At 43.9% G+C, this 27,444-nt stretch overlaps 1 protein-coding gene across 3 annotated transcripts in view; it reads right to left on the bottom strand.

Annotated features, from left to right (window-relative positions):
* The window catches only part of KCNQ5 (potassium voltage-gated channel subfamily Q member 5), a 303,172-nt gene extending 285,178 nt beyond the window's left edge, over positions 1 to 17,994 (bottom strand). For 2 of the 3 annotated variants that reach the window (XM_055810307.1, XM_055810305.1), the window contains exon 1: positions 17,210 to 17,695. In XM_055810307.1, coding sequence (XP_055666282.1) covers positions 17,210 to 17,565 — 356 coding nt within the window. In that variant the 5' untranslated portion in view covers positions 17,566 to 17,695. Of the gene's footprint in view, positions 1 to 17,209 lie in introns of all 3 variants that reach the window. The other variant, XM_055810306.1, reaches the window with a different exon arrangement.
* Positions 17,995 to 27,444: the final 9,450 nt, after the last annotated feature.

Here is a 27,444-nt window from a genome sequence, read left to right as displayed (position 1 = left end):
CCAATCAAACCGTAAGAAATGCAAGCTGCGGTTAAATTAAGCAATAAAACACCGCAAGCTGCAAGTTGTAACGTATTAGCATACACCACACTGCAAGGAAGAAGATCACAACAGGAAACAGTTTCAAAGTCCTAGTTGTCCCCAGTACTGCTGAGAATATTATCTACAACTGTGACCTTAGGCAATTCGAGTCAGAGGACCAACTATTCTAAACTGAATGTTGCAGAACAGGATTAAACCTCAAATGAGGATAAGTGCACTAAAGCAGTGACACCTTTGATTGCCAATTGTTACCTACCACTCCTTTTAATCCTTTGTAAATGCAAGTCTTTTCACCTGATAATCATCCCTCTCTGTAGATAATCTTGCAGATTTAATTCCTTTAATGACTCTGACAGACCTGGTACAAAACCACACTTAACTAGCAACTCATGCTGAGACTTTGTCACTAACCTTCAGCTCAAATGGTAAGCTTGGGTGCTGCATTTTGCAAGTGGTCCAGGACAGGTGAGCAGATGACCCCCCAAAAAAACATGCTCATTCAAGTCTCTTCACTTGGAAAAACCTCTATGAAGGCAGGTGCAGCTAAGCTGTTTTACTTTACTGTTTCACAACACTATGCAAGTAAATTACATAAATAAATTGGACCAAATATGGTCCTAGAGATTTCAAAAGAAAATGCATTTCATCATGAGAATGTTAGGATATTTGTTTTCATGCCCCAAGGGTGGTCATTAATAATTAGCAACTTACAAAAAGTTGCTAGACAAAGCACAAAACAAAACAGTAGATTAATCCTTCAGATATTTTCTGCCTACATTTTAGGAAAGCGAAAAATTAATCGTAACAGTAAAAGAATGCCATGAGAACTATAAAGCAATTATAGTCATTGATAATCACTGCATACATAGGCAATTATGACAGCAATTAAAGGAGAAACCGGTAAGTGATCCATGACAATATTGAGAACTTTCCATTAAGAGCTGCTGTTCCACAGAGCCATCACAACCTTGCTAATCTAGTCATTTGACTAACCTGTAAGGTAGTTTTCTAAATGGGAAACGATAAATCTTGAGTGACAGCAATGTGGCAATAAACTCCAAGCAATGGGGCAACTTAACATAAACTCCATTATATGAATACACGGGGGTTTTTAGATTGCCAATATAAAGAACAGTTTTAATCTATATTCATTATGAAGCAAACTCTGCTACTAAACACTGCTTTGCACAAAGGCTGCAAACATAATACACAATCAGCTATCAAGCTAAGATATGTTTAAGAGCTATTTGAACAACTAAAGTATTTCCTATTGATTTTATATTAGGAACTTACCCAGATTTCCTTGCCTGCAAGAGAACAATCATTTTCAGATGAATAAAACTAAATGTAGGAAAATACGTTCTTTTGTACCATAACATTTTCCAAATTCTGTGGCTAGTTTTGCAGCAGTATTTTAAAGGCTACTTTTCAAGGAAAATTATTTTGCCACTTAAAGTCTCTGGTTGCTCATTGCAAATGGTTAAAGCAAAGATCTAAACCCACTGTCTACAGCACACTGAGATCCACTGCAGCGGCAGGTGACTTACCATGTACCACGCCACAGCTCACAAGTGGTCACTCGTGAGGCTGCACAAGGCAGCAATGACACAGGGCTGACAGAAACCTGAAGCATGATTAATTAATTTTTTAAAAAATTACACAGCACCCTTAGAAATTTCAAGAATACAAAAATAAAGCATCCTATCACTTCACTGGTATTTTGCTTGAGTAAGAGCTCCTAGACTGAACTAGGAATTACTGACTAGTGAACAGACTTTGGCCTGCCATTTGTACCTGCTGAAGTCCTCTCTATCCAAAAGAACTAGTGTTCTGTCGCGACGGAGGGAAGTCTGCTGATCACTCACATTGAGTGACTGTGTCTTCCCTCCGTCGCGACAGTGTTCGACTCAACAAAATATAAATCATATTCTCTGCTTTTATTAATGGGGACAGCAATGTATGTCAGTGCTTTTATATATATGCTGAGATAGATATATATATATATGTTTACATGCTTGAGTGTGCATCAGAGAGCTTTCTGAAAGCTCAAAACAGTGTGAGCTGAATGACTAGGGTGGTGCTGAAATTTCAAAGGAAAGAAACTGCTGGGATAAAAGCTCTGCTCTTTTCACCCCTCCGCAATGTCCACGGGGTCCTCTTACAAAGGTGACCATTAGCAAGCCCTTTGGTTCCAATTCCATGGCCTTCTGAGGGAGGATCTGAGTTAACCAGAGAGCACAGTGGTAGGAAAAGACCATTACTCCCTTAGAAAACCAACTGGGTGCAACCAAAAGAAAAAATTGACTGGCAGAGTAGCTAAAAAGCCACTCAGAGGGAAGACTAATGCCTTTATTTTGAGTGGCTTTTTAGAAAACTCCTGAAATCTGCTAAGAAGAAAAAGAAGCTTTTCTTCACCTTTCCACTGGAAACAGAATCTAGACACACTTCAGACTCAAAAGTTTGCCATGACTGTCCACAAAAGAAACAGGAATAACCATGTTTTTTCCAGTGGGTTTGGGGTTTTTCTCCCCTCAGGGTAAGTCTTACTTGCTTTGTCTTTGAGGTAGCCAAAGGTGTCTACACGAACAAGGGTGAGGTGTCAGGGAAGTGTGGGTTCTCTTTGGTTTGCTACGGCTGTGCGAATGGAAAGGCCACACACTGCTAGCTCTGCCAGCGTGTCCTCTGAGGCAAATACAAAAGACAACCAGAAGACATCAGTGTGTGTGTGTTGTGCGCACAACAAATTCTAGGGTCTATCGAAAACGATGTAGTGAACGATCCAGTGCAGAACTGAAAGAACAGACACAGCGGGCTCAGCCTACTGAGACATATATCAATTTTAAGCACCTGTCATCCAGAGGTTAGCTGGTAAGACAAAAACACTATTTAAAACTTGTAGTTGCAAAGATGTGAATTGCTATTCCACCCTAGGTCAAGAGCAAAAATATTATTTTTTACTCGTGCTTTTTAAGAATTTGCACAAAATTTCTACAAGGCTTTAAAAGTTTTGTAGAATAACCCAAAAGACACAGTGATCATATCACAGCGATATGATCAGCTGGAGTGAATTAAACTAGCTCAAGAGTATTCTGTACTATGAAGTGCAAAAGTAGGCAGATGCAGAAGCCTAGTTTGAGAGAAGCAGCTTCATAAAAGCATACCTTAAACCAAACAAACTACTCCAATTCACATCTACCTTTCCCAAAGTTTGTCAGGCCCTGGGATTCAAATATCCCACGAAGACCCTGTTCTCCCAGGGCATCCCACTATTTCCCCCATGTTCTTACTAGTCTCTATCAGCCACTTGACATCTGCTGTTTTTTTAGCTCCTCCCAAGCTCAGAAAAAGTTGCAAGACCAGATGTGTCTACCACCATTAATTCATCTGCATCCTGGTATCTATGCCATGTACTGGGAAGTTGAGTTGTCATTTTGCTTGTTCTTCCACCAGTCATCCATTTCTCTATCTTCAGACAAAGCCAAATAACACAGGAGGAAAACTCTCATCTACCACTGGTAGATAACATTCATAAAATCGTTACACAGTGAATTTCCCAGCTAATGTAACAGGTCAGTATCTGCCAAAGTCAGTGTCATTTTCAAAAAGTGACTGGAAAAGAATACACCACAGTTTTAGGTTTAGTTTACAGGTTTACTGAAGTCGGATTTATTTGCAGTAAGTTAGAAATGCATGTGAGTCTCCTGCGGCCAGCAGTCTATTGCTGGAGGAACAGCATTTCTGTCCCAGGCTGCTGAGGTTGCCAGACCCAGCAAAAAGAAACAGTTCAATCTGCTCTTTTTTTCCACTTCTTTGCATTTTAATGAATCATACAAAGCCAAACTTCTGGGTTACTCAGTTACAAATGTAGCTTTAGGAATTAACTAGCCAGATGCTTTTCACAGCTATGGAAAGTTAAAGAGAAGGAGCTTGCAGCCTGGTCAGCAGGAGCAGCTGGCTGGGCTGAGGGGCAGGGGTTACCTGGTCCCAGGGATGCGCACTCGGAGCAAGCTGCTGAGTCCAGGCAGAAGGGGGCTGCAAAAACTGAGATATCAGGAGCCTGAGCAATAGCTCGAGCTGTGGCAACAGACAGGCCATACCTTTGAGATACTAGGGAGACAGAAATCGTACCATGAACGATAAAGGTCTGTCTCAACAATGATGCCTGGGTTACCATCCTGAAAAAAAGACAGTGACTTTGTTGGATGCGGTAATTTAGAAAAATGTAAGGGGAGAACTGACATCCTTGCCTACCATGCTGACCAACACCATTGTGTTGCCTTTCCCTATTATTCCAACAAAACAATTTTTTTTTGTGAAGATTTTTCACTGTTTGCAGAGCATGTAAGACACCAACAGATACCTAGATAGGTAACTAGAACACGCAAGAACAACACTGATACAAAGACTTGGTATTATTTAATCACGAACTTTCACCTCCTGCATTTGTTACGTGAAAGAAGCTTGGGGATTAGTAAATGACATCCTGCAGAGTTGTAGCTGTGTGTGCCACTGTCTGCACAAGGTATTCTAACCATTTTCCAGTATTCTGCATAAATTACTGTTTTAAATCAAACTAAAACTATTAATGATTTTTAGAACACATAACCAGCCATTCCCAGAGCTAGGCTGTGAGATACCAGTTTTATCCTCCTGCCAGAAAACTGTATGAAATGTATGTGTAGTGATTTGTTGCCGTCACCTGCACACCCTCTAGAGGTAGGCAAGGCAGCCCTCAGTTTGAAATTAGTTCAGAGATCCACACTTGGAACAGCATAACCTACCAATGTCATGTATCCACTACAGTATGCCTTACTTTTAAGGACGAGGCTGAAAGATCTAACTTTATTACTGAGCCAACGCAACATACTGAATACAGCAGATACCCTGTGTGTTCGTAAGACATGGCTCTGTGATACACGCTGGATGGTGATGAGAGCGAACACTGGTTCTTTGCAGGATGCTAAATTTAGGTACTGGGAGATGAGTGGATCTCCCTAATATACTTATCCCATTTCCAAAACCAAAAAACACTCCATATCTCTTGATCGACCCTTCTCTGAACAGCTGCAGAATCTTTATAACTGTATGCTTTCATCCAGAATAATTTTCATTTTAGTCTTATTTCACAGAGATTTGCCTCTTTTACATTCAAGACAGAGAAGAACACAATTTTTCCAGGGATTAATAAACCCGAAAAACACAATCAAAATTATCATCAAATCACATTTCTTAAATACTGGGCATTCTGCTATTTAATTTTATCTTCCAGACACAGATCGTATCTGAAATGTCACTGCATTGTCTTAACAGATCCAAGTTTTCAGTCACTATCCATTATATTATTTATGATTAACTCCTAAATCTGGTGACAAAGGCAAGCCAAAAAGAATACCATGACCTTTCTTGCAGTGAGGTAACCTACAGATATGGACAGATGAAAAAATACTGGAGAGCAAAATCATACAAAGGATTTTTCCAATACTTTTGACACTTACTGGTGTGATACCGTGCTTCAGACGGGTACAGCTACTTCAGCTCCAGCTTTCCCATTAATGAACTGCAGCAATAACACCATTTAATCTAATATTATCATATTTTTAGATGTCTTTGATATTTTATAGATATCATTAGCACAGCTACGGTTTCAAGGACAAATTCCCTGGACAGGAAAAAGACTGACTGAATTCCTTCCTGCAGAAAAAGACCCTGAGGATTGTATTTCTCACCGAGCTAAAGGGTATTCAGAAGCACCGGAATTTCAGATGCACCTCCCCAGGCTTTCCTCCAAGTGTAGATGTATCCATGCTGGAGGACAGGGACTGGGCTGCACTGTGCTGACCCAGCTGCAGCCCTTGCCATCAAATAACCTGCAAGGGCAGCTAAGAAGTGGCCTAAGCTCCAGAAAAGAGTGGACCCGGATGGGAATAAACCAGCTGAGGCTCAATCTCAGCAAGGAGATTTACACAAACATTTACCAAAGAACAAGCGATCAGAAACACAATCAGGTAGCGAATAAAATTTTCATGTTGTAGTAAAAATATTACTGATTACTACCTCAGGTCTGCACACAGGGTCAAGACCTCAATGGAAGAAAAATGTAAAGATCAATACCATGTTTTATTTATATATAAATCAAATGAATTGATTCACAGTGGTACTTCAACTATCCTCAGAAAGCAGATAATAAAAGGAGAAAAATGTTAATTAAAAATTCATTATTAATAAAAGACAAACACATTTCTAACCTGAAAGTAATATTCAGTATCAGTCAAGTACTGTTACAGTCAAGAAGACATCCATAAATTCTCCTTCACCTCAATGAGTTTGTTCCCATCTAGGTAACTTCTCCTGCCTCTGCAATTCCACAAATGTTCTCACCATAAATCTCCCATTAATATCCCCAAACAGCAAAATCTCATACGGGGTGCCCATACACACATAATGTAGTAGCTCTGAAGATGTCAGGATAGGCTTTCCTCTCTCCACAGAAGAATTCATAGAATCATAGAACAGCCCAGGTTGGAAGGGAACTTGAAAGATCACATGATCCAACCTTCAAAAAAGGTTGAAAGAAGAAAAATATCTCATTTTTCAAATTGTATAATAAAATAGTATTTCCATACTTGATTCAGAACCATCCAAGTTTCATTTGAAAAGCACTGGAAAACACTGAAGATATTAAAAATAAATTTTAAAAAGTAATTATTAAGTATGCAACTGTAATCATACTAAGCAGCTTTATAAAAATGTCTCTAATAGAGATGGATTTTCATCATTATCCCTGATTGAAAGATAGCGCTTTTATCAACGCTTAGTTTGATGATTTCTACTAATTACTATGTAAGTGCCTAAAACTATTAATAATACCACTAAAAAGTATGTCTACAAGCATTTTCAGGGTGAAAATAAAAATTCCTTCCAAAGAGTGTCTATAATTAAGGATCATCACCTGCCTCATCAGCACCGACAATAACCTCTTATTGTCACAATGCCACAGCAAGCAGATTATTTGCAGAAGCCAAATCACAAGTAGTCAGCAGTCTGGGCAACCTTTGAGGAAGGCAAACTTCTTTCAAGACAGTGCCTCCAACCACCAAATGCAACCTATTGTTTCTAAGCTTAAGGGGAAAGAAATACGTCTGTTTGAACAAACTTGTATTATATACAAATTTACAACACTCACAGACGTGACCAAAGCTGTTCCCCTTTTATTCCAAGTTCTGCTTCATCTTCAGTCTACAGATGCAGTTGGGACATCTCAAAGAGAGAAACAACCACAGCTTAAACAACCAGCAGTCGAATAAACCACTTGAGAGCATGCATACTTACTGCAATTAACTATAGCTGAACAAGAATTGTACTGGAACCTCCTTGAAAAACACAATCAACATTTCTAGTAAAAACAAGTAGGTGGGGCCAAAGGTGTGAGAAAAGGGGGCTGAAAGGAGGTTGTACCAAGGTCGTGTCAGTCTCTTCTCCCAAGTAATAAGCAACAGGATGAAAGGAAATGGCTTCAAGTTGTGCCAGGGGAGGCTTAGATCAGATATTAGGAAAAATTTTCCCTGAAAGGGCTGACAAATATTGGAACAGGCTGCCCAGGGAAGTGGTTGAGTCACCATCCCTGGACGTATTTAAAAGATGTGTACTTGTGGTGCTTAGGGACATGGTTTAGTGGTGGAGTTGGCAGTGTTAGGTTTATGGTTGGACTCGGTGATCTTAAAGGCCTTTTCCAGCCTAAACAATTCTATGATTCTGTGCTTCTAAGTTCTGGCTCACAACTGCACTTCAGAAGGGTCTGAAGGACCAGTCTAAGAAAAACCCTTCCACTTCCAGCACAGGCTCTTCTCTCCGCCCTGTTGCACAGATACCTACCTGCAAGCAGCTTGCTCACACGCTGCTTTACGTTTCCTGTCACCTATACACATCCTTTTGCAGACAGCAGCAAAGAGAAGGACCATGCCCCTTCCTGCGGCAATGGTTCTTCTGATGTGTGTGAAAAAAACTGGCTCTACAGGGAAGTGCCAGCTGCAAAAGAGACTAGAGCAGAAACAGAGATTTCTTTCCTCCTAATGATTTTAGAGACTACTTCTAACCTCAGACATCATAACTTTCTTGGATGCGAAAGAGTTTTTCAGGCTGATGAGTTCACTGTGTGATTTTCTGCCAACACGGCAATGCCTCTCCTCCGGTGCTGGGCCACCCAAAGGGAAGAGAACAGAATCTGCACACCAGCCCCAGCTGCAGCGCAGACACCGCTCCAGTCTCACCGCGCCAGCTTTGACGGAGCCATCACCTGCCACTCTCCGATGACGTGGGGGTGTTGCCATTGAAAAGATGCAGCTACTGATACAGACTTGTCTCCTGGGGAGACCGACCTATGTTTCCAAACTCACTGCCAAGGACCAGTGGTCCTCCACCCCCGCTACTTACAGAAACGCATCCAAAACAATATTTCATCTTAATTTTCCCACAAAAGGCCCTCTCAAGCATGTCAGGATCCTTACACTTATTTAGAAGGGCCCCAGCAGTAGCTTTTTAAGTGCACTCCTGCCATGAGGGCTTGGAAGAGGAAGATTTGTGCATTTGCTTCTAATGGGTAATTCTCAGATACAATGGTTATGGATGAGCTTAGGCCATACAGAGCAATTAAACTGCTCTTCCTAGGAGAAGTTAGATGCTATTTCTGACTGAATGACCTCAAAAGGGTGTGTGCAAATGCTCTAATCTATGACACTAGTGAAACAGGGAGCCATGTGAATGCGTTCAGTAGCATTTTTTTCTCTCAAAGCAGAAAGTTTTTCCTCTGTTGGTTTAGTCATGTTTGACTCCTGGCACCAATCTGTTGTTACCATATGATATCAGGTATGACTGCAATAAAATAATTAAAATTTTACAGAAATCTTGAAAGGTGTAATATACGCTTGCTTTGTTGAACAAGGGAGTCTCAAAACAAGAAGGAAGCCAAGACAAACAGGAATATATTACTTAAACCATGAAGGGGGCAGGTACAGAACTCCCTCCATCAGTTTAAGAGCATGATTTATTTCTTAAACTTCATTTTATACAAGTGGGGAGGAAAAATTGACTTGTCCATTGAATGCACAATAGAATAATGAAATGAAGCTGCAGGTACCCAACGCTTTTGAAAATCATTCACTCTTCGAGAAAATGTTTACACAGATATTTATGTCCATCTCTGTTAAGGAAAATACACACGTTTATGTTTGAAGTTTTTCTTGGGTGACAGCCAGAGAAATTCAGGTATGTCTAGGTAGAGGACTATGTCTACCTCTGAATCACTAGACCGGGCTGTATATATTACAAAGTATTCACATAGGCTTTCAAGTAGAAGACACTGACTGAGACTACACTTCAGTACCCAAAATGATGAATGTTTTGCTGAGCTTCCTGTAACACAATTACACCGCAACTCAGACAGCTATCACAAGATAAATCTAATGCTCAACAGAAAATTGAAAATATTTCTTGATTAAGTGCAGCTGACCTGTAAGACAGCCTTTGAATTTTTAATTAATATCTTTAAAGGAAGTTTACTTTACACGTGAGCACAGCAACTGCTTAACATTATTTTGCAATTCATAAACTGTACAGCTGATGAATTTTCTACCTTAACTGACCTGTGGTGGTAATCCCTTAAGTAATCTACATCTGCTCTCTTACAGGAGATCTGTAAACCAAACTTTAAAAAAAAGTATCAGAGAAAACAAGAAAGGAGAAAAAAATTACAAGTGTCCCCAACTCAGTATAGTTTATAGAATACATATTTAGAAGTCATTCTCAATACACCAGCATTAATTAAAAAGCCAAGAATGTACAGTCTGTTGTGTTAATGGTTTGCAAAGGGAAAAACCAACATTTAAGAATAAACATCTGTCTCATTAGGAATAATGTAGCAAATGATGTCTATTATGCATACATGTTGAATTTTTTTTCATTAGATAGTATTACTCATGCTTTCTACTCCATCTTTTTTACCTGTGTGCAGAAGACTCACTTTTGCTTCAATTAAAATCTGTGGCAAATTTCATGAATTTTCATCAGACATTTATGGTAATAGAAATGTAAGCCATATAAAAATGTTAAACCTGTGTTTTACCTTTGAATTATTAAGAAACAACTACTTATAGCAGCGAGTTCTATTTGCGATATCAGGAGTTTACATCATGTAGGTATAGAAGTCTTTCTTCTATATATATTTTCCATAAAAAACTTAACAGTTACAAATCACGTGCTCTTCCTTTCCACTGAAACTATAACGAAAAATTTCATTGCATTTCTATGAATTTTGGTAAATGTGATGTTAATGATGTATATTCTCATGAATAGAGAAATCACTGTTAATGGCTGAATGATCATTGGTATTCCATTTGGTTGATGCTAGAAATTATTTGCAATTACTGCAAAAATATTAGTTCAACTGTACTTTCATCCAATTCAGGAAACTTAATTAAGCTACAAATGACAACAGTAAAAGAGGGTGAATAGCTATTTAAAATATAGTCATATTTGGAGCATGGAAAGAGCATCAAGTCTGTGCAGGTATCACAACCTTCATTTTTGCTTTAGAAAGTCAAATACTGCAGAAACCTAAAATGTAATGGGGGGGAAAGGTGTCTAGTCCATTAAGCTACTGTCTAGAGCCTACTCTGAAAATCTGTCACACCAATACTGTCTCACAGGCAATTAAAATCTTTCTAAAATCTTTCTTGCATCCTCTAAAACAACTACTCCTTCGAGACAGCAGGTACTTAATGCCACATTATGTATTCATGGATCATCGGACCCCCGGACAAACTCAGGCAACTTCTTTTACCATATGAGACCACAGAAAGTTCATCTACATCATACAAGACACTCAAGAAGGAAGACGAGAAATGTCGTGCCCAAGACTGGCACAGAAAGAAAAAATATCTGAGAGGAATCTCACCCCCAAATGTAATGCTAATTGCACGATTTTTTGTATGAGGGGAAAAAAAGCACAACAAAAAATTATAAAGCTCACTTCTTGCTTTAAGATGAAGAAAAAATGGAAAGACCCTGATCTCAAAGGTTATACATTTATTTAAAAATTTGAAATCAAAACACTAACCTATTATCCATTTTCATACAAACAATTCCTAATGCCATGTGAGAAATAAACCTTACAACAAATAAAAGAAAGTCCCTGGTCATGAACTTTCCCCAATCCAGATCTTGGCGACTCTTTCTCAAAGAAAGCCTTTTGTTCTCTTCTTTCTAGAAGGTTGAGGATCAGGTTTGATTTTTATGGCAAATTAGTTGTTTCCCCTGGATCACTACTCTTGAGTCTGAAAGTAAGCCCAGTACTAGTAAGAAAACTTGGTAGACCAAGCCTCAAAAAATAAAATGTGAAACAGTATCTTACTAAGGTTAAGTATACATCATATGATAAACATTCCTGATACTTATCTACTGAAAATCCTGAGGTGGGCAATAGCTCTCCAACAAAAACCAAGTGAAAAAAAAAGAATCTAGACATTACTTATTGCCCATGGGAGAGTTCCAGGAGAGGAGTGCTTGCTGTCCATGAACAGCACGGGGAAAGAGGAGGAATAAAGCACTGTTGAACATTTCATCTTCTCTCCCAATCACGGAGAAAGCACAAGCCTTTTTAAAGATTGTTGTATCTCCACCTCTCTGGTCAGTGTATAATGACCCAGACAGAATAAGAAAATAACAGGACGTGAACATAAAAACCTGTGAAGTCCAACTAAGAGAAAAGCAGAGACCTGCATCCAGTGCAGAATAATCCCATGTATCTGTACAGGCTGGGAGCCCACTGGTGGAGTCTGGGTGGGCAGCTGCCCCATTAAAAAGGGCCTTGGTGCTCCTGTGGCCGCAGCAATTCAAGTACAAGCCAACAGCATGCCGGCATCAGAGATGAGGCAAGCAGCATGCAACTACATTAGGGGAGCGGGGCCAGAAGGCTGAAGAAAGTTTCTCCTCTACTCAAGGTGACCTCACACTATGGCACCTGGCTGTACCCCCTCCCCGCAGCTGAACACCGATATGCAGAAGCTGGACGAGATGCAGGAGAGCAATGAAGACAGTCAGGGGCCTCGAGCTTGTGTCTTACATAGAGAAGCTGAGGGAGCCGAGCTTGTTCAGTCTGGTGAGAGGGTGATCTAACAGTTGACCTAGTAGCAGCCTACAGCTACGTGAAGGGAAACTACAAGGATAAAGAAGCCAAATTCTTCATGCTAGTGCCAGCTGATACATAAAGGGGCAATGACCATGAACGGCCACTTGGGAGGTTCAGCTGGGCTCTGCCGTCCCTCCCTCCCCATGCCAAACCCCCTCTTTTTTCAACAGGTAGGTGTTGCAGTCCTGCAGGTTACCCAGCAAGGTGGTGGGACCTCCATCCAGTGAAGCTTAAGACCTAAGCAAAGCCCAGCTGACACGACTGCGAAGGATGTGCCTTCCAGTTGGACCGAGTGACTTCCAAAGGGCCCTTGCAAATATCGTTTAAGTGAGAAATAGGCACACATACAGAATCACAGACTGCCTCAGATGCGGCAAACTGCTGCAGATTTATATTGAAGTGCGTCTAAATACCCAACATCATTCATTCTCACTCCCTGAAAGAAAATGCCTGCTAAGGTTTAGGTGTTAAAGAGTTTTAAATTTTTACCTCCTTAGTACCTATTAAGATTTGCTTCACCACATCTTTTATGTCATCAACCCTGTGATTTTTTATTTGTAAATATTATTCTGGGTTTATTTTTTTTAAGCATATAAAAATATATTGTTATCCTAACAATATCAGACCTTGACTCTAAAATGATGCTTGAAAAGACAAAAGCGACAGATCTACCCACTGAGCCCCTGGAACTTGTTCATTAGATGCCTGAAGATGGATAAAATAAAGAGGCAAAATCATTTCTCCTGCTTTCTGATAGTAGGAGAAAAAGTAAGTAGGTTGTTGGACATTATTGTTTTTTTAATCAGAATGCGGAACCTCACTAATTATACAAATGGCACAGCATGATGCAGCACTGCTAGCTCACATGCAAAGGCGCCGCTATTCAATAGCCATCTGATCATTAGTAAGCCATGTCCTTTCCGACAGATCTGGAAAACTAAAATAGCTAGTTACATCATTGATGGCGTCATTGTATTTTTTTCAGAAATTATTTTCCAGCCTTTCTCCATCAATAACGCAAAGGAAAAGAAGGACACCATACAGGCTCTTAAATTCACCTAGCACACATCTCTAGCTATGGCCAACAGAGGATGCCCGCTGAAACCTATCAATATAGGTCATGCAAAGTGATACTGCCCTCGTGCATGCATCCAGCCCTGCGATTTGTGATTCAGAAGCTTCCAGAGCAAAAGGTGGCGGCTTTATAAAGAGAAGGACAGCGCCACAACAAATTATTAAAGACTTCTGTGGGGGAATATATTACGAAGAAGTCAGTAAGAAAGAGAAACTTTATTATTCCTGACATAAATTCAACACGTTAAATTAGGATACTTATGCAACTAATTATATCCTACCACTATAAACAGTATCGAAGAACATTATTTTTTTCTGAACATCTTGAGCCATCCCTTTTTCAGAATGTCAATTAAGAATAAAAATAATACAAAATCCTTACGACAACTGAAGATGAAACCCAGAGTTAAATTTGCAACAAATCTGGAATTCCCCTTTGATCATTCTAAGGCAATGTCTATACAATGTCTATACAAACAACCCAAAATAATCTAAATAAACAGCAACAACAGAAAGAAACCCTATGACATTCCAACACAATGTTTTTGAAAAGTTACAATATCACAGCATTTTAATGTAGGCGTGCATGCGTTAAATATGCACATGCTCCATGTGTAGGTGATGTGGTGTGGCATAAATATTTTACTAGCAGGAGTTTAAGTTACTGACTCATTACTCACAAATGGTATGAATGTTCTTTTCTGATTTAGTAAGTGCTCATATTTTTGGTGTTCCTGAATGATTAAGAAAACTGTGGTACCCAAAAAGCAGTTTTCAAAAAATCTGCAGGAAAGATCTTAGATTTTTAACTAGGTCTTCCATGTAAAGAGCCACTAAAGTACACAAAAAAAAGAGCCAAGAAACATGTAATTTACAGCTCTACTCCCCAGCATAACTACACTGAAGTCAAAGGCCTTTGCTCAAGAGTAAATTCTTCCTCGAGCAGCACAAGTTTGTAAACAGCTGTCTTTTCCAGCATTTGGCAAGTTTATATTTACAAATAAATTAACCAATTGACTCCTGAATGTAGGTTACAACACTCGTTCCTCAGGTGGTTGGCCTATTTTTCTCTTATTGGAAGGGGCAAAAAGAAAAGAAGAGAGTCAACTGTGCTTTATTCTCAGCTTTGAAGTGTTCTTCCCTATGGAAATGAGAAATGAAAATATCACTACAGGGATGATTTCTTACTTGTAACCAATGCTTAATTCCCCACTTCTTATTTGAAAAACAAACAGGCAAACCTAAATACACTTCTACATCAAAGCCTTTAAACGGAAACTCTGAAACCACGCTTGCATTACTTCAACGGGCGTATCAGAGAGAGCTTCATTTCAGGAGACCAATGGTCTACACAAAAGGTCTCACCCCAGACAGCCCGTTCTTGTAACGGGAACAGTGCAGAGCTGTAACAGGCTTCACTGCAGTCAAGGATAGGTTAGCAGAGGTAGCAGCAGGCATTTCATCCACATACGTAGTAACGTCTTTGCAACTGTAAGCTACTTGGCTCAAGACTATTTTTTTTTTCAACTCGTTGGAGTTTGGGGGTTTTGTTTGTTTTTTAATCCTGTAAGAAAGTACATTCTCCAAGTTGCATTTGTATGTGATCAGGTGGCTGGAAAAAACTGAGCCTGAAACACCAAAAATATTATCTGAATATCTAGCAGTCATTAAAATCAGAATTATGTAAATAGATTAAAATAATTTATAGGCTGGCAATGAGGATGGCTGTCAAACTGAAATCCAGTGGAACTTCAAACGCACCTTAAAGACCGTAGCAGTGACAGATCCTTAAAGGTAATATTATTACTAGGTGCCTTTACATTACAGTAATGTTTCAAGCTCTTTCACACAGATCTGATCAGATAAAAGGTATAAAGTTGGCATTTACAGCTGCCAAAATTGCCATTTGCAATTAAAAATTTAAACTGGCACTCTTTCTATGCAGGCCATTATCTAAACGCAGCTGGCAATATTCCTTGTTTACAGTGCTGCTGTGTCATGGCTTCACTCTGTTTGGAAATGTACTACTTTTTTTTTTTTATACTTTTTTTTTTAGGTTTAAACTTGTCAACCTTACTTCCAACTTGAACTTCACTTGTTTTAGTGATTTTCATCATGATCTCGAAGAGAAAGGTCCAAAGCTACAATTTACAGATTTTTCAGGCACCGCAGTAAGATAATTCCTAGTAAATACTTCGGAGGTTCTCACAATATTCATTTACATCCATCTATGCCACAGGGTAACAGCTGTAAGAACCCAAACAGCAAAACATACCACATACATGCCCGCCAAGAAGGAAGTTCAAGCTGTAAGAGTTGATTTTTCACAGTAAGAGAAAATGGGCAGATCATCTAAATTATTACTGAATAAAATACAACACTCAGTATGTCACTACTGCTTGTTACCTATAGCAATTTCGATTTACTAAATAAATCTATCTACAAAGTACGTTATTAATCAGACCCCCATGTTTTTGGCGAAGTATTTTTTTCCCTTGCAAAAACTTTAATAAAAGTAGGATTTGGGGATTCCCCTGCTGCTGGGAGAGGAGCACTCTCCATGCTGTCAAACAGCTTTTAAGGAACAGTTGCTTTTTCACCGAAGCTGCTGTAACGGCTAGCTTGATTCTGGCAGCTATCACAGAAATATAGCTACCTAAAGCGTATCAATTAAATCTTTGGATTTATTTATGAATTATTTCCTGTAGCCAAACACAGAAACACCCTGCCTTGTACGTCTGGTACAGTAATGCCCATCCTTCTCTGCAATTTATCGCAAGGTTTTCACCCGTCGCAAAGTCCCTGCCAGGCCGTGTGGCACGTCTCGCTCAGCCACGCAAGGGGTTTCCGAGTCGGGCCTTTCCCCCGGTTGTTACGGGAACCCCTAAAGCCGGGGGATTCCCAGCGAGCTGAGGCGCACCGCTGGCCCCAGGGGTACCCGCAGCAGTTTCTGCCTCCGGTGTGTCACACACCCCCACACCCCAGCTCTCCCCGGCAAAGCCTCTTCAAGTAAAGCAGCGCACGTCTCGCAGCGCGGCGCCGGCACCGCTAGCCCCGTCGCGATCACGCACTGTTGTCACCGCCGGCTCCTGCGGAACAGCGGGCGACAGGAGCCCCTCGCTAGGGGCACAACCGCAGCAAGGGCAGAGAGCGGGGTGCCCCGCGCAGAGCCCGGTCGCCGCGCCCTTCCCGGTGGGCGCACCCGGGTGGCGGCGTCCCGCTGCGCCCGGCACCCTCCCGGGGAGGCGGCGCGGCCCCTGCCGCCACCTGCGCGCGCCGCGGGGCGGAAGCCACGAGCGCTGGGGAAGCGCGGGGGGCAGCAGCGCGCCGCGCGGCCCCGCGGCGGGAACTTCCCCAACCGCGCCGCGCTGGGGGCCGCGGGGCGAAACGCGCCCCCGCGCACACCGCCGGCGTGGGGAGGGGGCCCGGGAGCGGCCGGCGCCCCTCGGCCCGTCTAACCTCGGGGCAGGCGGGGCGGCCGCTGCGGGAGCGCCGCGCAGCCTCCGCGCAAGCCGGCGGCCGCAAGCGCCCGGGAGACAAGCGAGCGTGTGCCCGCCGCCGAGCGCTCCGCCGGCTCCTTCTGCCGGGACAGCCGCGCCTGCCCCTACCGCCTCGCCCCACCACCTCCCCCCGGGGCTGCGCGGATCCTCCGTCGCCCGCGGAGCGCCGCGCCGCAGGTGGCAGCGGCTCCCCCGCCCCCGCCGGTGCCCCCGGGGCGCTTTGGGCGCGACTGGCACGGGACCGGTCCGCCCCGCGTGCCGCAGCGCGATGCTCCGGGAGCGGAGGGGCAGGAGGGAGACGCGCGCCGCGCGGAGCGGCACGGCTGCGGCCGGGGGCAGGTGCGGGTGGCGGCCCCGGGGACGGGACGGGATGGGACGGGCGGGGAGAGGAGGGGTGCGGGTCGGTACTCACACGAAGGCGTGGTAGACGAAGGCCCAGCCGCGGGGCCGCTCCAGCACGTTGTACAGGTAGTTCTGCAGCCGGCGGTACTTGGCGTTCCTGCGGCAGCTCGGCCCGCTGCTGTACGACAGCGGCTTCCCCAGCAGGCTCATGCGGGCGCCGTGCTTCCCGCGGCGGCCCTCCCGCAGCCCGGTGGGGGCGGCCGCGCCGCCGGTGCCCAGGAGCAGCAGGCCGTCGCCGCGGGCCGCCGCGCTCGCCAGCGCCCTGCCCCGGCCCGACTCCACATCCTTCATGCCCGCCGCCGCGCCGCTCTTCATCCAGAGCCCCGCGGAGCCGCCCTCTTCCCCGCCGCCGTGGTTGCGGGGCATGGCATCACCCCGGGCGCCGGGGCGGGCGCCGGGGCCGCGGCGGAGCAGGGCGCGGGCGGCGGCGGCCAGGCACCCCGCGGCGGCGGCCCGCAGGAGGCAGCGGGGGCCGAGGGTCTCCGGGCGGCGCCCGCGGGGCGCGGGGGCGCGGGCCACTTTGGGCGCCCGGCGCGGCGGGCCGGCCTGCGGCAGCTTCGCAGGGGCCCCAGCGAGGGAGTGGGCGCCCCCCCCGGGCGCGCTCTCCTCCCGGCCGGCGTCGCCCCGCGGCCGGCCCCCGCAGCGCCGCCCGGCGTGGCTCCGCGGCCCGGGACGGGGCGGAGGGCGGGCAGCTCCGCGCAGCTCCGGCGGAAAGGCCGCGGGGGCGAGGGCTCTGGGCCGCGGCTCGGCGGTGCCGCTGGCCGCCCGCTCCCCCCCCGCCTCCCGCTCGCCTGGCCCGGCCGGGCCGGGCTAGCTGTTGCTCTCGCTGCGAGCGGCGGAGAAAGTCGGCGAGAAAGGCGGGCCGGCAGGGGCGGGCGGGGGCCGCGCTGCCGGGCGCCTCCGCGTCCCGGGGCGCGAGCGGCAAAGGCGGCGGCGCAGCCCGCGGCGAGCGGGCGGCGGGACGCGGCGCCCGCGGGCTACGCGCGCTCCCGGGCGATGTCCATGTAAGTCCGAGAAAGTAACAAAACTGCCGTGAGCGCCGGCGGCGGCGCGGGGGAGGCTCGGCCGGCGGCGGGACCCTGCTGCGGGCGGGGAGCGCGGCCGTGCCCGGGCGGGGCAGCGCAGCGAGCCGCCGGGGGTCCCCCCGAGGGGGCGGCGCGGCCCGGCAGGCTGCTCCGGCGCTTCCGCCGTGCCCCGGCCCCGCGGGAGACCAGATCCCAGCGGTGGCGAGGGCTGCCCTCCCCGCGGGCTGCCCCCCGCTCCGCGGCAGCTCCGGCTCCGGCCCCGGCGCGGTGTGGTCGGAGCGCAGCGGTGCCGCCGCTCGGTGCCTGAGACGCGCCGAGAAAACAAAGCTCCCCCTGCCGAGAGCGGGCCTTTAACTCCGCGCCGCATCAAGGTGAGCTTGCGGAAAAAAAAAAAAATCCACTCCGCCACGCCGCAGGCGCGGCCGCTGCGCGCCTCCCCGCCCGCAGCCGGCGGCAGCCGAGCCAGGTCTGTCCGGCGTTTATTGCCGGTGCTCGGCGGGAGCCCCCCCCGGTCTCGCCCCCCCGCTGCCTGTGCCGCCCCCCGGGCCGGGCAGCGCCCCCCGGGCCGGGGCCGGGGCCGCCGCGGGAGCCCCGCTGCCCGCCGCACAGGGCCAGCCGCCGCTCGGGCGCTTCGGCACCGGCTTCGTGAGAAGCAGCTGCGTGCGGGTGGCTCCGCAGCCTGAGCACCGTAGCGTGAAACTGTGACGCTAATTCGCGAAGGGTTAATGAGAAGTAATAATGGGGACCCTAGTTTTCGTGTAAATCAACAGATGCATTCAGAAATTAGATTCGGTTTCAGGGGCTTTCCTTCTTATTGGCTAGTTAGAGGCCAGGCTTGCAAGCCTTTGATTTACACACCATCTCCAACTTGCAGAAAGAAAGAAGTAAGCAGTGAAGTAGGTGTCATATTCTGGCTGTGGACATTAACTTGTGCCTCTACTAAAGCAACATGGCAACAGCAACAGCACTAACTGACTGCTACGGCGTCTCCAGAGCCATTCAATCCAGTTGCCTTTAAATAAAGAGCTTAATCTTCCCTTCTTCACGGCACTTCCTCCTCTGCTGCAGGCAGCTTCGACCAGGAACTCTGCAACATGTGAACTGCAGTGGCCACTCACACTCGCGATAAGGAATGGCAGAAACAGCACACATGTCAAAACAGATGTTAAGTAGTTGATACAAGTATCCACAGCAACCCATTAATATTTAAGCTTTCCAGTAGCACATATCTACTCCTCTTCCTTTGAATTGTAAATTGAGTTAGTTAATCCTTCATTTACTACTTGTTTGCATTTCCCTGGTTTGATATGCAAGTCTTTATATATTCTTAATTTTTCTCATCCCTGTGTATTCATTCAAGGTGTATAACCTGCCTTTTGTATCAGCTGGGCCTCCGGAACCCTGCTTAGATTTATGCTCAGCTGGCCTTAGTCACTTGAGTAAAATATTTTGGTTGGGTTGGGACTCAAGTTCCAGAAAGCTAAACTGTGTCATTCAATGGAGAGCACGTGGTCCAGCCCGCTCAGTAAGGCCCCTGTCCCACAAGCGCTCACCCCTGAACTTCGCTTAATTGCCGTGGGTAGGTGATGGCAGGCGATGGCACAGCTTGCAGCGGCGCACATGCAGCACTGTTGGTAGGGTCGAGGCTTTAAACTAGGGATTTGGACAATAAACTATGAATATTACTGAACTCCTGTTCCTGATGTACTTTTCGTGATCCACCAAGAAATACTGTTATAATTCTGTGCCCTCTAGTGGCGCTTAAAATCATCTATTAATTTAAATAATAGTAAGGAAAGCAGTCTGTGAGCACAGCTAGTATGGGCCAATACTGAAATGTGGCCGTGGATGCCAGGAAAGCTAGAAGCAAAACAAAGGTAATACTCTCAGTGGTGAATTAAGTATTTTATTTTTACAGTGTGTGAACAAATTTCCCATTTATTATCTTTTACTAAATAACACCTTTAAAAGTATGTATTACGAGAAAAAATTGATGGTAATTAATCTAATCCCTACTTGCTAATATGTCAGATAACCAGGGCACAGTACGCTGGTTGAATGCTGACTAGATCATTAGCACCCAGGCAGCTGCCTGCCCTGTACTAGGCAGAGGAGCTGTACTATGTAAAAAAGCTAGTCCTCCTCTAAGTATTTATTGCAAAATATGCGTCTACATTTATATGACAACAAATTCTGCTGATATTTTGGCTTCAGACTATATAACACCTACAGAGATGAGTCGTGTGAAATTCTAGCATGTCCGCATGGTCCAAGGTCGCCCTGGGTTCAGGTGTCAGTAAGAGGATCTACTTGACGAAATCTCCAAGGCAAGAACATCCCAAGGAATCTTGGCTTCTCGAGGCTGTGGGTACAGTATATCATACCTGCAGGTGGGACAAGGAAAATGGCACACTGAAGTGCAGCTGGGGAGTTGCCATTACTGTGCTTTATGGTAAATGCCAGCGACATATTTTTCCAAAATTGAAAATATGGAGTTTTAAGATTGTGTTGTATTATTCCAAATACGTACATCAAATGCTGTATATCCTGACTTGTGGAAGGATCAGATGATACATATAATCCTTCCTGATCAGGAGCAAAATGTTACGTATCGTTGGAATTTTCAAGGTTTTCTTTCCAATGTGTTACTTGTGATTTGTCTTAAATCAGTGTTTCTGTGTAATAAAAGAGAGGAAATAATTTAAGCAGTAGTGATATTCCCCAATTCCCTTATTTCTAATAAAATATGGTTTTGCAACAGCAATGTAAACTTATTTTCTAAGACATTTTCTAACGCGATTTCGGGGATAGCCACACTAGAAGTTAAAGCAGGCCTTCACAAAGACTAAATTATCAGATAAGTAACAGGAATACTAAAGTGTACTGTTGTAATCGTGACACAGGGTAGATAGTAGTAAAAGAAGAACCTTGTTACAGGGCAAAAAAAGAAAAGAGGGAAACAGACCAGTTGCGTTGGAGGGCACTGGCCGGAGTTTGGGATGTCCAATTCACTGCCTGGCTTTGAGCTGCCAGGCCAGATAGGAGCTGGAGCCTGCCCACATCAAGTCCAAAGTACCTGAGCATGTAGTTGCCTCAAGTGACAGATGCTTACAAGCTGCTGAAAACCGGTTTTGTACCTATATGCAGCTTTTAGTATTTACATGGACTGAAAAATCTCTGTCTTTGTGCCTCAGTTGCATATCTGTCAGAGAGAGGGTGGTAGCAATTCGTTCGTAGAGAGAGGGATCGTTAGCATAAATTCCTGGAACAGTGTAAGATGCTCAAATACTGCAGACAGAGAATGGTACAAATCACGTACATACACTGGCTGTTTTAAACAGAAAAGCAGCCAGGGTGCAAGCTGGAGGGACTTCTTAGCAACGCTTTGCAAAGGTCAGTTTACCATGGTATCATGTTTTGAGTTCATTTGAGTTGCTTGTTAATAACCTTTTTTGTGTTATATAATACCGTGAGGTATCATGCATGCTCTAGTTTTGCATCTCTTTGCAAGATTTTTAGCTTTCTGCCTAATTATATGGAGGAGGGGTTACATATAGCTATTCTTGGTGACAAGCATACAAGAGTCAGGAATAAGTTTTCAAAGCACTTAGGTGTTAGGAACAATTAATTTACTAACCTGTTTTGTGGCTTGTAATACACAGTATGCATCTGGAGGAAACCCCAAATTGAACATCGCTGTTGCATAATAAGTCATTAGCAAAATGTCAGATGAGGTGAACAGTGTGTTAGGATGCGTATGCCAAGCTGTCTAGTCAGTGCATATAACGTGCTAGCAGCCATAGCAGGACTTTGATGTTAATATTTCAAACTGTTGGATTATTTTATATATATTACATTAGTATTCCAAGACATTGGAATATTTTCCTGCAAGCTTTTTTCACATAAGTGAAAGAAGCAAGGCAGTCAGTAGCATGGGGCATTCATGCACTGGACACAGCAGAAAGGACTGCCCAACCTTCCCAGTGCATCCTTCATGAGATCCCTTAACCTTGACCTCGAGGGAGTACCCTCAAAAGTAATTTAGTTTTGATGTCCCTTTTATGTGTTGATCTTGCTGCTAGGCTGCTACTAGGTTGCTAACTCAGGAAGTCCTGTCTCCACGAAGAGCTGTCCTGCCTCCAGGCTTTCATTCAAGCAGCGGCCAGCACTGATAATCACTCTAGGTTACTACCAGCACCAGCTAAACTTTAATCGGAGGACAAGACACAAACAGCTCACTCACAGTACCTATGCCTGCTTGGCTGGAGCTATGCTAGAAACACTTCTGCATGGTTATTACACCTGTAAAAACCAGGGCTGGTTCCCAAACTGTTTCTAGTGGACCCCTTCCTCTGCCAGGAGCTGTTTGCACCTGCCCGGCTAGAGGAATGGTTTGGCCTCTTCTTGCCTGGTCCAGCTCAACAGCAGCAATTCCTGGCCTTGCTTCTGTGCTGTCTGGCTGTCCTAGCAAAATGTTCATTTTGCTTCCTGATATCTAGTATTTCCTCTCGCTCATCAGATATTCATCCCTGATAAGAGAATTAATTGATTCCATTGATTCCTACTTAACTAAATATCTAACCATCACTCTCCATTGATAAGGCATGCCTCTCTGCAAAGTCATTGCCAGACCCCAGCACCCTCTTTCCTGAATGGCACTTCTGTTTCATCATCTCTTTTACTTTTTTTTTTTTTTTTTTACTTTCTCTTTCATTTTGTGGAGGTTCTTTTACTATGCTTTTCTTCCTTCCTTCCTAAGCCTCCTCCCCTCTGTGATTGATTCAACTAGCTGGACTCCTGAGCAAACAGTCTGGTGACAAAACAAGACCATGTCTTGAACGGTGCCAACCCTGCCACAGGTGCAGGACCTGCTCCACAGACCATTCATGCTGTCTTATCTAGTAAAACCAAAAAAAAACCAGAACCCGACAAAACCTCCATGAGTCTATACTGAGAACTGCAGAGCAGTTTACCATACATGAGCTGGGAACAGAATATAAATATAATAGAATATTAAATATTTTTTCAGATATCAGTGTTACATTTCTCAAAATACTTGGATTTTCAAAATTTATATTCCCCAAGAAACCCAGAAGTTTTGGAGAAAACATGCCAATCAAAAATGTGAATGCTTAATGCAGTCTTTCGTAGTCAAACACCGCCTCTAATTAAGAAAAAAGATCCTTGGGGTCCTTGGGATATTGTCTTCAAAACTGCTTGTTTTCAAGAGTGCAATTTGGCTAGCTTACCGGTCCAAGCGGCATGGTAACAACCCACAGAAGACCTGAAGAAAGCTGGCAAGGTCAGAATATGGCTACTTACAAATTCAGTAAGAGGACATTCTTTTTTTTCAGGTTTCCAGCGTAGGGCACAAGTAAGGATTTTTTTGGTTTGGATTTGTTTCCGGTTTCTTTGGGTATGGAGGAAATATTCTGTGAAAGCTCAGCACGATCCCCAGAGTTAACAAAATTCCTTTAAGACACAGCAATATGTGGTCTGAGTTCTAGATCGTCTAGAGATGTACCTGAAAGAAGCTGGTGGCTGATATTTTAATGTATCTCATTATGAGCTTTTCCTTTAGGCTATAGTGACCTTAATTATTTACCAGACACAGACCTCTGGCCATCTTTTTTTTTTCCCCTTCTCTGCATATCTCTTCCACTTATACTATAGCAGCTCTGGTTTTGAAAATTCCAAGTAAATTGTGGCCTGATCTTTGAACCATTCAGATTTTTTATATTACTATTTCAGAACTGCATGGGTTTTTTCTTGTGAAAATACTTAGTATCCTGTCAGTCTTCACTTGAGTCAACTGGAACATAATTTGCATTTATTCTGTTTGTTTCCACAGACTAACTTGTAGATAGAGGAGATGTGCTCACCTTTGCTCTCTCTGACCCAAATAAATTTAAGAAAATCTAAGCAGAGTAGCATGGAGAGAGCCAACCGCTTCAGGTGCTCTTAGCTCAGGGTGCTTGCACTTCAAAAATTCCGACCATCTCTAGATACTGCTCCTGGGCAGCAGAGCCGCGCGGAGGCTTGAGGGAGCAGTCTGATCACTGACCACGAGGACAGGTTGGCAGCATCACAGGTCTCACATATAGGACAGAAGAGGAGATGCTGGCTGCGTGTTTCTGGCCAGTTTAAAAGTTTCCTTGTTTGGTACCCTGGCTTCTGCAACCCTCATATGGAGATGCCTATATGCCTCATGCATTATTGAGATGGCCCAGTCCTAACATAGCAGTCTGGTTTCTGCTCTTGAAATAAGGCTTAAAATTTTAGTGGCATCTAAAGTCTTTGTTGAGATCCAGGAATGTTTTAATATTCTCAAAAGTTTATCAGCTGTTCATCTTGCATACAGATGCGGTTGTGTCTTAGGCTTTATTCATAGCATAAATACAGGGCTCAAAACTGAATGACTGTAATTCATTATAACTGGAGTAACAGTCTTTCTTAATTAGATGGTTAATCACCAACCTAATATATTCTGCAGGTACATTTTAAAATAAAAAAATAATTTACTGCCATTTTTCATAAAAGGTACATAAATATTTTGCCTCTTCAATGTGCCTTTTCAAGTAATTTGACAGCATCTATGATCCTCAAAGAATCTGAGTAAGAGTTACCCAAGTGACCTAACAAGAACATACTCATAAGCTAGAGGCACCACAGAAAGCTGGAATAGATAAGAACTCTGACAGCATGTGCTTCCATTAGTGTATCAGAGGACAACCAGTCACTGGAAACCTCTTGTAGGAATTTGTATACTTGGGGCTCCTCCTTTCTGCTGCTGCATTCCTGTTGATTTTAGTGAGATTTATTTCTGTCATTAGGTAAACCGTAAAGGCGGAAGGGAGAGTGTCTAAGGTCAGTAGGGCTCTCAAGAGCTCTTTTTGGATGAGTAAAGAGCTACATTCAGAGCTGTTGGAACTGTAGGACTTCAGAAAGGAACTCCTTAGGCTTCTACAGGCATGGTTAAGCACTTGACTTACCCGTGTTCTTAAAAAACAAGAAAGCGAAGGTTAAGAGGAACATAGGTGATCTAGTGAGGCTGTGAGACAACAACAATAACAAGACAAGAGTTTACAACAACAGGTAAGCAGGAATCATAAACATGGGGAATAAGATGATAGTAGAGAAAAGGCCTTTTCCCCACACAGCTTAAAGGGGCAGTCTAACAGCTGTATTTCTAGAGAAAGGCTGGAGGTAGTTATTTCATTTCAAAAAAAGGAATAAAATAGAGGCTGTGATGTATCTACAGCTAGCTTGTTTTATGTCTCCACATATATCATTGTCTGCAAGGGAACGTTTGAGCCAAAAGTGATTTTTAATATCCTTGTAGGGTTGAGGACAGGATGATTAAATTCCATAGGTCAGATTTACTAGGGGAGTATTTACATGAGAAGCAAGATGTACAAATATAGTTATAAAGCAAAACCCATAACCTTTTACCATGAGGGTGGTCGGATGCTGGCACAGGTGCCCATATAGGTTGTGAAATCTCTGTCTTTGGAGTTTTCCAAAGCTTAGCAGGCTTCAAGCAACCTGACATAACTTTGACGAGAGCCATGTGTTGGGCAGCTTGGAGTAGATGACCTCTAGAAGTTCCTTCCAACCTAAATTATTCCATGAGTCTAGATGACCTAGGGCAATGAATACTTTATGACCTACCCTGTGAAATAAAAACCCATTGATAAGTTTGACCTGGTCAATACTGTAAGGACACGTAAGCATCTGTCACTGCTGATACCCTGCCCCTGCTTCAAAATCACAAACCTTATGTGCAGGGGGCAGAGGGTTGAAAGGATAGCAGTGGTTTCTGCCTTTGATGTAATAGGTCCTCCGATTGCTTCTCTAAAAAGGGGGAGGATGGGAGAATAAGCAGAGAGAGGCATCATAGCACAGTCTCATGTGAGCCTAACCACAAGGAACAGCACAGGACCATGTGCCTGTCCTGTCTCCACCATAGGTCCCACCACTCTGCAGCCCGTTGATGTCCCCTTCCTTTCTCCAGCCCTCTCTGCCATAGCAAACATCCTTCCTTTTCTCACCTTTTTCTTTCGCTGTGAGATGGTTTGAACATGGCCAGGTTTTTTGCAGCAAGAATTTTCAATGTCAAGAGATTATGGGTGATTAGTTGGAAACCTTATTTTCCCCAAATAAAAATGCAGCATTTCATTTAATTTTTTTTTTTAAAAAGGGAGTAGTTATTTTAGTTGCCCTACATAACGGACCACTTTAAGAAAGCGTTGAGTGCTCCTGGTTGAAAATAAAGTTTCTGTTAGCATTTCCCTACCAGGATGTTGAAATCTCTAGCCCTTTTTAAAAATCTTGATCCAACTTTGGCTCTGGTTAATAGGACATTCACATTAAACCCATTTAGGTTGTTTAATTTAACCAGGGGTCAAATTCTGCCTCTATTTTGTTATTCTGCCTGAAGATTTTTGTTCTGCAGGGAGGTTGATTGGTACCAGCTAATGAGAAGAAGAAAATAACCAGCTCAAGTTGATGATACCATAAATGCTTGGAATGAAAATTAAACTTTATTATTAGCAACTTTCAGCAGGGTTTAAAGTGTTGAAATTTAACCTTGCAATGTGGATCTCTATCACTTAACTTTAATGAGTAACCAGTAGCAGGAGAGTTTCCTATATCATGTGTGCAGTAGCTGCTGAGGAGAGATATGACATATTATCTAGACTGGTTTATAGGAGCAGCTATCCTATCACTGCAATAAAGAGAGAAAGAAGAAATTTAAGCCATTATCTTCTAAAAGGTGCACAGTAAAACTATCATTTAAGAATGATTTTTATGGTGTAAAGATCATATATTGGAAGAAAAATTCTTACATATTCCAAAAAGAAATGATGGGCCAGATGATAATGGTGGGTGATAAATAAAAGCAAGAAACTACCATCATAACTCAGTTGGAAATAGTTATCACTATTATTCCACCTTCCTTATGTTAGATCCTGATAGCAAACACCCCCACCCCATCCCCCAAATGGTTCACTGGAGCAGAAGTAAGACATAGTTGAAAGCTCAGAGATGAGTGCTTTGGAACATTTTGCAGAGCACACTGTCTGGGATCATAAACACAGGAATCAGTTGTAACTTAAAATATCTGATTGAAGTTGTTCTTTCCATTCACTGTCTCTTTCCATATTTAAATCCATACAGATAAGGATACCTTTCTGTTTCCAGAGCGAATCTGTACACT

Source organism: Falco peregrinus, chromosome 7, assembly GCF_023634155.1.
Source record: "Falco peregrinus isolate bFalPer1 chromosome 7, bFalPer1.pri, whole genome shotgun sequence".
In the NCBI taxonomy this organism is placed as follows: Eukaryota; Metazoa; Chordata; class Aves; order Falconiformes; family Falconidae; genus Falco; species Falco peregrinus.
Note: the sequence above shows the minus strand (reverse complement) of the source record. Positions and strands in the feature narration are given on the sequence as shown.